The 12323-nt window shown below is 41.1% G+C and overlaps 1 protein-coding gene across 1 annotated transcript in view; it reads left to right on the top strand.

Annotated features, from left to right (window-relative positions):
- LOC146868519 (olfactory protein-like) overlaps positions 1 to 11905 on the top strand; it is a 36281-nt gene extending 24376 nt beyond the window's left edge. Inside the window, exons 4-6 of the mRNA XM_085615672.1 lie at positions 3952 to 4065; positions 7759 to 7869; positions 11880 to 11905. Coding sequence (XP_085471798.1) covers positions 3952 to 4065; positions 7759 to 7869; positions 11880 to 11905 — 251 coding nt within the window. The remainder of the gene's footprint in view (positions 1 to 3951; positions 4066 to 7758; positions 7870 to 11879) is intronic.
- Positions 11906 to 12323: the final 418 nt, after the last annotated feature.

Below are 12323 nucleotides of genomic sequence, written 5' to 3'. Positions count from 1 at the left end.
CGTCTGACCAAGTTCTTTGGGTATTGTCTATCTTGTAGCTGACTAGATAGCTCTTCTGCATGACGATTGAAAGTGGTTAGATCAGAGCAATTCCTGCGAATGCGCAGGAACTGTCCTATGGGTAAATTTTCCCGGAGTGATCTAGGATGGTAACTTTGAAAGCTCAAAAGAGAATTCTTTGAGGAAGGTTTTCTGTATAGCTCACTCCCCAGTCTGCCCTGGTCAGGGCAAATCACGATGTCTAGAAAAGGCAATCGAGTTTTGTCATAAGCTACTGTGAAACGTAAAAAATCGTTCTGTTCATTTAGCCATGCATGGAAATCCAACAGAGAAGCAAGGGACCCATGCCACACTACCAGAATATCATCAATGTACCTTCTCCATATCTTTATCTGCTCTCTAAATGGATTGGACTGTCTGAGTACATTGTGCTGTTCGAAGAGATGGACATACAGGTTGGCTAAGCTCGGCGCGAAAATGCTGCCCATGGATGTTCCTGAGACTTGCAGATAAATTGTCTCCTCGAACCTGAAGAAATTTTCCATCATAGCCAACCTGGCACATTCCATAATGAAATGAACCGGTGTGATGGTGTCGAGGGTTCTCATTTCTAGAAGACTCTCTATGGCTTCTAGAGTCTCCGTTTGTGGAATAGAGGTGTATAAAGATTCCACATCGAAGCTCACCAGTATGTCTGATTCCGTGTCAAAAACAATGTCTGGAAGCAGACGCAGGACGTCCTTGGTGTCTTGCAGGTAACTCGGCATCTCCTTCACGAGCGGCTGCAAAAAGAAATCCACAAAAGTGGAAAGAGGTTCTAACAGAGAGCCTATACCTGATATTATCGGTCGCCCTGGAGGTGGTCTTTGTTCTTTATGGATCTTTGGTAAGACATAAAAGTATGGCATGACCGGGTATTTGGTGGTTAGGAAATTAGATTCTTGTTCTGTGATCCAACCAGCAGCTTGTGCATCATCAACGAGGGTTTTAATCTCTCTCGTGAGTCTGGGAGTAGGATCTTCAGAGAGCGGTTTATACGCTGCAAGATTGTCAAGTTGTCTCAGGCATTCAGTGCGGTATGTCTCTGTGTCTAAAATGACAATTGCTCCGCCTTTGTCTGCCGGTTTTATCATGATGGAATCATCCTTTGCAAGTGCCATTAAGGCTTGTTTGTCCTTCTTCGAAAGATTATGATAAACCTTGTTTTCTCTGGCATTATAGGTGGTAATGTCTTGGATCACTGCTTGTTCAAATACTTTTACGCGATCTGGAACAAGATGAACTGGAGGGTTGAAAGTAGAGGCAATTTTCAGGCCTGTATTCCTGTCAGGGGAATCATCTGCAAAAGTTGTACGTTCTTTGTCCTTAAAGAAGAAGTGAAGACGTATCTTCCTGAAGAATTTAGCCAATTCACAGCGGAGCTGGAATGGGTCTCCTTCATTGGTAGGGACAAACTCCAAACCTTTATTGAGGACTCGTTGTTCATCAGATGTCAAAACTTTGGTACTAAGATTCACAACTAATTCGTTGTGCTCGTGCTGGTCCCTGGTTGTGGTTGTCCCTTCCTGCTCCGGGTATTCGGTTGTTGTGGTTCCTCCGTTTGCCAATGTACCTTGGTCCGATAGCCGAAACATGTAGACCGCCACCCTGACAGTTATTTGTTACACTGTCCACGCACTGTTTTTAAAGTGGCATCGAGACAGCACCAGAATAAAATTGTTTGTGTTTTGATAGCCATTTTTAATAGCACTTTTTCCTTTTATATTCTTGGCACTGCAAACCATCACCCTACCTTTGGTCACCCACGACTGGGACTACCATACAACCGCCATAATTACCCAAGTGGTTGGTTGTTATGGTTTAGCTCAGAGTTCCCAGATGATGAATAGCCACCTTTGTGGGTAATGGGAACTCAACCTTTTTGGGTATACCCCAGATGGTTTTCACTCTACTGAATATATCAGGTATCCACACAGAACTTTTAGACCCACAGTATTTTTTGGTATGATGTTTGTTGATTGGGGATTCATACTGTAGCTGGTCTCTAAACATATCCCTTGGACCCTCCTTACCCACACTCTCCCTCTCTGTGTAGGGTTTTTCTTGTATTAAGCCCTGGTTTACAGTGCCATCTAGTGGCAGCTAACTTTGCCTACTTTATTAAGCATATATCACAAGAGCAAGCTGGGTATGCTTATGTGATACATATCTTTAGCAATGACCATGCAGAGGCCTGAAAAGAGCAGGTAAACGTAAAACAGCCTTAGATGCCAGAGGCGGCTGCTGTCAAATTATAGTGGCGGAGCAGCGCAGGCAGAATATTTTGACCCAGAAGAATACTTTCAATTGTGGTTCATTTCAACCAGTGGTTATAACGGACTACGATTGAGAGTTCTGGAGTTGCGAGTTTCCCACAGTGCCTGTCAGTGAGTCAAAAGAAACATTTAATGAAAACAAACAAATTTAAAAGTGTACTTACCAGCTGCCTGGTCCTCTCCTCCGGTGCCTGCAGTCCATGGCTCCAGCACAGGTTCCCAGAGTCTAATAAACTCCCCTAACCAGTGCAGACGCTGCTCTCATGCTGGCAATACTATTAACCAGAATGAGAGAAGTGCCTGGATTGGTTGCAGAGGGCTTCCTTGGCACTCACTCATGACAGGGAGCCTATGCCTATTCCCCTCCTGTCTGTACAACACGTTTCAAGACAGTCAGCCAAACCGGCATGCACATGTACAGTGCCCACCACTCCTCCTCCCCGCTGCTGTCCATCACCAATAATGTCACCGCCCGCCGATAAGCTCGGCTCTGCTGGCAGGACAAGAAATAAAATTATAATAACATTTTTATATTACCATTTTATTTTTCATGTTTTCTCCGCTGCCTGCAGTGGGGCGATGCTCCTCTGCCTTAATGGATGAGCCGCCACTGTCAGCTACTCAGCCGTTGTGTCAGCCCTGACCTGAAACATGAAGTAAAGTGAAGAAACCTATGACTGGCTCTGCTGGATTCTTAAAGTGGATAATAACAAAACCAGTATCTGTCCACAATTCTATTGTGGACATCATTTAGGGGTCGCTGCAACACGCCTCCCCAGTACCCCTGCAACTTTGCCTGTGTATACAGCAAAAAGCACTATGGTGTGGAAAGAGCCGCAGATTCCATCTTAAAAAGTGAAATACAAGTACTATTGACTCGAGGCACATTATTTTGCCTAATATATTGTGAAAATCATATGGTTTAATGTTTGGCCTCCCACTTATATACTTTATAAATTGATCTTAAACGTGTTTTTCAGATTGTTCTTCCCATTACATTAGAAACATTTGTAGATTGCACTAAGAACAGTTCAAATATGAAGGTTGATAGACACTTTCCTGCCCATTACTACCACACTTAAACATACTCCATGCCAACATCAAAAGCAGATGCCAGCCAAGCATTCAGCCAGCACTGCCTTGTTCATGCTCAGTCATTGTTAGTCAGAGCCAAAAGGCTAATACGTTTCCATAATAAACTCTATCAGTGTCCTTCCAACACAAACTTTGATACCATTATAAGAAATTGTCAGATGCTATTTTGGTTGCAACAGTTAATATATTTCCCACTTTTTAATTCAGATACATGCAGATTAATAAAACAGTTAAATAAGTTATGAGTAAATACTTATTTGAGGCTATTGTTAAAACGCAGCAGTTTCTATGGGGAACATCATTTTAAGACTACACGAAGGTGCTGTCAACTGTCTTAATTATCTTTATCTAGTGGAAGAAGAATGGCACTGTTTTTAGCTTGTTTTGAGTACCGATATAGTGATTATTTTTAGCTAACCTATTTTTCAGATGTTTTTTACAGTACATTTACATTTTGTTTAATACATTTCATGTAATATGTAAACCTTTCCTCCACATTTCCTACAGTGTGAGTAAGCAGTTGCTGTTGTTTTATTTTCAGATCTCGCCACCAGTGACATCCGATTTGTTGATGGGGACTTTGATCACAGTGTCCTGGAATACACCCAAAATGTCTCAGAAAGCGGTGAGGCCTGCAAGATGGTGAAACTGTTTGGTATGTATCTATTTGAAGCATCTCAGGAGAGCATCCTTGAACACTCACAGAACAATCAGACAGCTCTAAATGCACACATGATGATGACCAGCCATGATATACAAACAAATGTCAAAGTCCATGCACCCTACAGGCATGTTCATGGTGCTGGGCATGTTTTTGCCTTCCTGCAGTTTGTTGTGAAATTCAGGGGGAGATTTACTAAATTGTGGCACTGCGTTGCATTAATAGGAGAGACAAGAACAACACCGTGGCTAGTCTCCTAGTGGTGGCACACTGTTGGATGCCATGTGCCAATGCACACATCCATGCACCATAGTGCAAGGGTGTGTGCCTGATGTCAAGCCTAGATTTTGTACTAGACTGATATCCTTCCAGCACTACATACTATTTCTTAGTCGTAGATTTATACTTTTAAAATCTTGACCCATTGACCCATTGAAGCAAAGTAGCACAAAGAACTGCTTTGCATACTTAAGGGATACTTTCCAACACAAATCAGTATTTGTATTGGAAAGTAAATTCCAGTACAACACTTTGCATTGGTCTGAGTGCCATTTGTGAAGCGAACTCGGTGTAAAGTGCCAGTAAATCTGCCCCTCAGTTTTCTGTCCATCATACGTTTACACCAACTGATAGCCTCTCTGTCCCCTCCCGCACCGAGGGTTCATTACAATCAACAGTCTTATTTCAACTCGCACATCTAGGCCTGTCAGAAGAATATGTTAGGCCAGGGATGACTCGTAAGTTTAGGAATACCTAGAAATTAGGAAAACATGTTTCCTGGGGAAAGAGAAAACACTGCATTTGTCATGGTATGTCCATGTAGGCAAAAGGCAGGTCCGCCTTTCTTTTTTTCCCATATATATTTCTCTTGGGCTCAATCTCCTCTTCATATGTTATAAAAACCCTACAGCAGCTTCAACTGTCTTCTTCCCTCCCATCCTAATCTCTCAGTCTCTCTCTTGCTAATTGCCTGTTTCACAGCACCTATTACTCTTGTCTGGTATCTTTCCTGAATATTACAAGTGTGCCATCTTACTACCTGTACTGATGAAACTTTCTCTGGACGCTTCTTCACCTAACTGTCATTCTTTGTCTCTTCTTAACATGGTTTTGCTGTATCTCAAATCAGAAGCTCACAATTAGCCCTATCATTACATTGACTCCTATTCTCCTCTCTTTTCATTGAATCTTCCTTTTATCCTCTAGACTCAACCCAATCTGAATACTTTTCTATTACCATGTCCCTTACCTTGAATGGTCATTCCCCACTATCCTTTCCTCTTATTATGCTCACAAGACCTGTTGTTTCAACCCAGCCCACTTTATTTTTTCATCCGTGTTGTCTATCTCTTTCCTCACCCACGAACATCTAGAGATCACTTTTGATCATTTAAGGTTGCCATTATGCACATCTTCTCTATGCTTCAAAGGTTTTCATGTCAATAAAATCTTCCCATATCTTCCTTAAACAGAACACAAATTCTATTTTCTCTCTGCTGGAGTACATGCATCCTTTCCTGTGCCCTCTAGTACCTTTAATCCATTATTAATTCTGCAAGAGATCTCTCTGGCTAACGCATCCCCAGGTTAATGTTTCGTACCTGTTTCGTAATTTTTATAATTTGTAGGTTTATCTGCTTGGAGTGTGCAAAGTTTTGTTCGCTTCAGTGAAGTAGCGTGCAGTTCCTGATTACTATCCTTCACACAGTCCATGGATTTTCCCACATTACTTTCGTCAGTACCATAGCATAGAACTTTATGCTGATACTTTCAGGTATAGTAACAGCAGCCATAGTTTCTCCTCACAGTTAACCAGGGGCCGATCTGTCAAATTACATGTGGATACACAATGGGGACAATGTGATGCTGGAAATCTTAACAGCATCATAAACATAGTACTCATTTTCAAGCATAAGTCAAATCATACTGAATCTCATGACCTTTGTGTATTTTTGAGGTTTTTGTGATTAATATGAGATGGTCACAAGGAAAACACTTTGCAACTTGCTCTTTAGTGCTTCTCCTTTCTTGTTCAAATTTGCACACTGTCTAGGAATCACTTCTCAGCTTAGTCATTCCATGACCTCATCCTTTTTCTGTTCTTTTAGACTATTCCTAAGTCCTTAGTTTGGGAATGCGCTTTCTCTCCACATTCCTTCATACAGATTCTTTATTCTGACCGCTTTGTTTTTAAGAACCTCTCTCTAATCTGGTCGTCACCATTTTCCACAATCACATTGCTACTTCTGTTCTATCCCTATCTCTTTGTTGAGTGATCCAGTATTCAGACTTTGTCATTACTTTGAGGAAAGCATTTTAGATATTAATTTCAGAAGCATAAAATACACCCCGCTCCTACTCAGAGCTACCTTTCATCTTACCCCACATGCCTTCACTGCTGTGATCACATAGTTACTACCACCCTATAATTCATCTCCGTAATATTACAAACATTTCAAATAAATACTTTTTTTAAAACCACAGCATTTCTTAATTTTGCTGGAAACAATCTAAAGAAAGAGACAATCCTAATGATGACTTTTGACTTCTATAAGCAAACAAACAATTCATTTTTACTGCACAAGGCTTTAAGCAATTGATCTCCACCAGGTACCACAGGAGCCAGCTGCTTGTAAGTATCTCTTGCACATGAGGTAATACCTAGTAAATGATACCAAGGTCTGGTACTTAGCAGTGCGGCCTCCTGCATGGCACAGAAGGCAGCACTGCTGAGTGGCAGACTCTTCAATTGGCAGCCAGCCCAACCAATGGCAAAGCCCTCTATCCAATAACACTCAGTAAGACTGGCAGCATGAAGCCTGCAATATAACCAGTCGCCTTCCTGTAACACTACCTGCTCAAACAGGCCCTGGCACTGTCAGTCTCAGAGCAAGAGAGAGAGTGATTTTGTAACAGGTACTATATTTGTTAGTAGCTGAGAATGATTGTCCTTGATTAACAGTAGCTCTCATTACCGAAGAGGTTTAAACAATTTACTCTCTTTAACAATATTAAGGCCCGGTAAAGCAATCCTAGGTTTCATATTTAATTTCCTTGTAAAGGTGTAAGCTCCCAAAACTGCACTTGACTGGCATGTCCATCATGCCTTAGTTTCTTTCAACAAATTAGTTTTTTTGGTTCTTGCATATTGTCTTCTCACAGCTGCGTCTTTCATAATTTCAAAATTATCAAGCATTTGTAAAATTTAACAAAACCTAAACCTGTAACCCCCACTCCTAGGTATATTCAAGTGGATTTTCCATTTGCTATGAATTCCACTTTGACAATGCATATCCGAAATGTGCATATATAGGGTTTACAATATTCTCGCTCGACCTGAGAATGCATTTAATCCTGAATTTTACAGGAGTAGTTTTGTTTGCTTAGTAGCGTAGTAAACTACCCACAAATTGTTTTTTGATTACTCACCCTCCTCCCAGAATGCTATCCCATTACCGTCCAAGACCCTAAATCCAGGAGTATAGAAAACCCTAAATATTTGCACATTTTCCACACTATTAGATACAAATATCCTAATTCTAACTGGTAGTAAGAATGTGAAATTTAAAACTTCAGATGACTTTCTTTGTGCAGGTAAGTTATACTAATATGCTACGTGACATGTGAAATCGTGACTGAACCCATTATAAAGTTTGTTTTGTTTGTCTTCCTGATTTCTGTTTGCAGCCAGACATCCAGAAGTCGCTGAAATCCCTGCTTTAGCCATTGGACACTTCAAGATGCTCATACCGGTACTTGGGCTCTCAATGAATGATGTCACACACCTGCCAAGAGACAGTAAGCATAATGCATGCTGGTCATTTCCATACAGCCATTGCATGATTCATAGGAAGCCAATGGCAGCCTCACAATCCAGCATACAAAGGATGCAAGCACTTGTACTAGTTAGGTGACAAAATGCTGTACAATGAGGAAAGATGGCTCTTTTGAGGGCAGCACCACTCATTCTTTTGGATGCGGTGAATTGAGCTCTATTAAATTGATTAATAATAACTTACTGTTTCATATGCTTAGACATAGCAACACTATGAAACATTTCATTAAAATACAGGTTTAAGGCACAGAAAACAACTGCGTTCTACAACAAAAAGACTGTTGGGTAAGGCAAACATAGCAAGAAGACCAGACAACAGTTTTATATAAAACAAATTCACTTATGATAGAGATAATGCAGCTCAAGTGACCACAAATGCATGTTATCTTACACATGTATTTTAAACCAATAGATGCCAGGTGAGCAGATGTCTGCTGTGGAGGTAGATCACAGATCACAAAGTATCTTCAGCCAAACAATTAGAAAGCTTCCATTTGCAACAAATTAGTTTTACCCCATGTGTGGATCTGAAATATCTGAAGAGTATAACAAAATAAGAACTCTGTATCAAAGATAATCTGCAGATTCTGCAATGGAGAAAATGGTGGGCTATGGTCCTTTGCAGACAATATGTAAAATGGAACAGCCAATGAAAAGAATAGAACAAGAAATAAAACGTCAGTTCTACATGCCTTAAGGCACAGTTAGCTGTCCTGCAAGCACTCTCATCCTTAAGGGACAGCTAGCTGCCTTCCAAGCATCCTCAGTCCTAAGGAAAAGCTAGCTGACCTCTAGGCAGCCTTAAGGCACAGCTAGCTGTCCTCCGTGCAGCCCCAAGGTACAGCCAGCTTACTGCCAGTCATCCTTACACCAGTTAGGTGACCTCCATGCAACCTTAAGGCATAGATCCCGTTCTCCAGTTAGCCGTAAAGGAGAAGTACCTGTCTTTGAAGCAGCGCTGTGTGGCACCTGTGCCGTGCTCTTGGACACTGCCATCAACAAAGTTTGACCCAAGATCAAGAGTTTGGAATTGTTTCCATGTACATAACTCTGCAGACCACTTCCTTACAGTAACTGGCCCAATCAATACTTACATACATGTAACAAATTGGTGTGAGAACGGTCCTCTGTGGAAAGCTATAGCCCAAGGATGTTTTTTGCAAAGGATAGATACTGAGTTTACTCATTCAAAGTCTCTGAGATGAAAGAAGGCCTCACATAGCTAAGGTTTGCTTCTGTGATACCAATCAGGCATTACAGATTCACATTCAGAAAATAGTTTATTTAGACCATAGGTCTCTAAAGATAGTACATAAACACTTAACAAGTAATACATAGATAAAATTGCGATTCCCTATTTGCATTCTCAATTTAGGTAATCGCAAGAAATTGGGATTACCTGAATTGTGAATCTCAAAAACTTTCATGCATTACAGAAGGCCATTTTGCTATCGCAAACAGCCAATTTTTGAGAATCGCACTGTTTGCGATCACAAAATACCTTGATGCATGTGCCCCGAAGTGAGTTGCTAAATTCTAGGCATGGGCTTAATTTGTGCAATTTGGGGTATTTTGTATTATGCTAGTTACGTGGCATTTTCAATATCACGGCGTTACATTGCTACACATAATTACATGCCAGTGGAGGTAAAAAATTACTGCAAATAGTGCAATTCTCTGTAAAAATCTACTGCGTACGCACAGGAACAACAGAACATGAAAGGTGCTTGTTTGCAGTGCTCTTACTTAAATGCGTTCTAATGCCAAAAATTGATGTGAGGATTCATTTCACAGTAAAATTTAGCCCATAGTGATGGATTTGCATTTCATTTAATATAACTGCCATTTTTTTATAATTTTTTCATAATTACGCAAAAGCAAAATAAGTGAATTTTGCACAGCCCTGCTAAATATTGAGTGGTCTCCACATAACCTCTTACTCTCATAATCTGTTTTCTTCTACCCTGATCCTATTTTAGTTCGCAATTTAAATCCTCATTATTGCAATTATTAGCATTATTTATTGGCCACAAACAAGTAGCTCTTTCCCATATCTCAATGGTAGAAGCATGGCTCTGTGTTACCAGGAAGTTAATTTAAATTCCATTACTACAGCTTGTCCAATAGAGAATTTAGGAAGAGACAACATAGATTTAAGGAAGCATTCCTCTATTTGTTTCAAGGATTTTTGCCATTTAGACAGGAGACTTCTGATTATATACATTTTGAGATTGAGCCTTCGCGTCATACACCTTTAAAATATGTGCGAAAGAAAGTCCAGTGGCATTTCCATTAAACATCTTAAGTGCGGATAATATGAAAACAGGGCCCAGCTTTTTCAACCTGAGTATTCCAGTTGAAAGTTTTCTGGTATTTCATACCCAATTATTTGTATGTGGCTACTTCATGAACTTTTAATTTACAGATGTACCACTAAATGGCTTATCTTTAGACCCAAATGCTAAGATTTTATTTTTATTTTCATATTTCATATTTATTGGTTGGACTCACAGTAGTTATTAAACATATCTAGGGGCATATTTGCAAGCCCCTATCTCCACCACAAGAGACACCTTTCTGCACATAAACAACCTTCCCTCAACGCAGGCACCCCTGCACTATGGTGCAAGGGTGTCTTTGTGGGCACCAGGTGGCTAAATTAGTCCCGGCACTGGGAAAGACACAGGGCTGCACCGTATCCTTGTAAATACGGTGCAGCCCTGCTTTTCAGAAGTGGCGGAGTGCAGCATTAAGCCAAGGATGCTAACGCCGTGCTCCACCACACCCTCGCAATATGCCCCCTAAGCATATTCCTCTGCAAGCTGATTTGTGTATGGTCCATTATCTCCAAATCAACTGCATAGAGAAGAATGCACTTATTTTCATTGGGAACAATACAGTCTTCAAGAGAGTCTGAGGTAAATCTGCTATGAAGAAGGCAAGTAGGGTAGGGGCTGGTTCACAGAATTGTCTTGGCCCATTATTCAATTGAGTATTTTATGACAGGAGCCTCCTCTCTATATATTTCTACCCTTTCCCAATTAGATCTATATTTTTTCATTAGAATACACAAAACGCCTTCAAGGTGGGACACGGACACTACAGAGCAGCTCCTTATGCAGGTTATGGTGCTTGATGCAGTGCTATATTTCATTAAAATGGAAAAGAGTCTGTGCTCATAAAGTTTGTTTACCAGTAGGTGGAGCTGTCATTGTGACACAGGCACCATTATTGATAACTTTGCCAGATAATAGTAGATCACAGGTACACAAGCCATACCATAGTGTGTGGAAGGACCTTCGCGAGTGCCTGCTCCAGCCCACACTCTGCCAACCTAGATTCTGCATGCTGGTACCCTTGGTTCACGTTCTCTATTCCCCTCGGTGGCTGGCACCTTAGTGTGGGTGCTTGAACTTCCCCAATTTCTGCAGTTATGAAGGGAGGTTCCAAAAGATTGCCTCTTCGAATCCATACTCCTTATGTGTACCCCAGAGGGGGGAGGGTTGCATGTCAATATATTGAGTTCCCCTACATTGTAGCCAACCATATTGTCACTTTAAGATTGTGAGACATTACATCTTTTTTGTGGGGGGTAGACCAACACCACACCCGCTTTTAAAAAACAAGTGAATTTACTGGAGATGGTCTTCCCTTATTTTATCATTATTTACCCCTTATGTATGTTACTTGCTTTTAACTATATAACGTCCGATGATGTAGTGTTCCATGATGTAGTAATATTGGTGTAGTGGTGGAGTACTATTTGCCTCACCTTCTATGCTTGATTTGCAACACATGACTGCACGTGCCTCACCCTCGGCCCCTCCCATGCTGAGGAGACTTCCCAGTCCTGCTCCCACACACACAGCCATCCTCTTGGTGGAATTATCTAATGTGTTAAATGTTTGTTTGAGCCAAGAGCAGGGTGGTTGAGACAGAACATTCCTAACACTACTTGTCTTTTTTCTTTCAGTCGACTGTGTCCCTGGAGAGTTTTAGGTAAGTTCAAGTCGTATGGCAGATGGCACTAGACTCGACTGCCCCCATGAAGCACAAATGGATAAGAAACAGCGTGAAAAGCTCAGACATTTGCTCTACTAATTAATAAACTATGAGTGATGCATGTAACTGACATTTAATAAAAACTACAGCAGGCATTGAAAAGAAAGAACTGGAATCTTAAAGTAGAGCTCGCTCTGTCTACCAGTAACAGCTGGGTAAGCAAACTTATAGATATGAACAACAAGGAGGAATACACAGATCCAGCATGGGTGGGCACAGCAGCTATGATCAGGTAGAAATTGCACAGGTGGGCAGAACTGTCACTGGTAGAACTCGCATATATGTGCAGACCTGGAATCAGTAAAGAAAGCCCGGCATGAGTAGGAAGGGCTGGCAGGGGCATTCCCGTAGGTAG

This window comes from Triturus cristatus, chromosome 1_2 (assembly GCF_964204655.1).
Source record: "Triturus cristatus chromosome 1_2, aTriCri1.1, whole genome shotgun sequence".
NCBI lineage: Eukaryota > Metazoa > Chordata > Amphibia > Caudata > Salamandridae > Triturus > Triturus cristatus.
The sequence above is the reverse complement of the archived record's forward strand: the minus strand, read 5'-3'. Positions and strand labels throughout refer to the sequence as shown.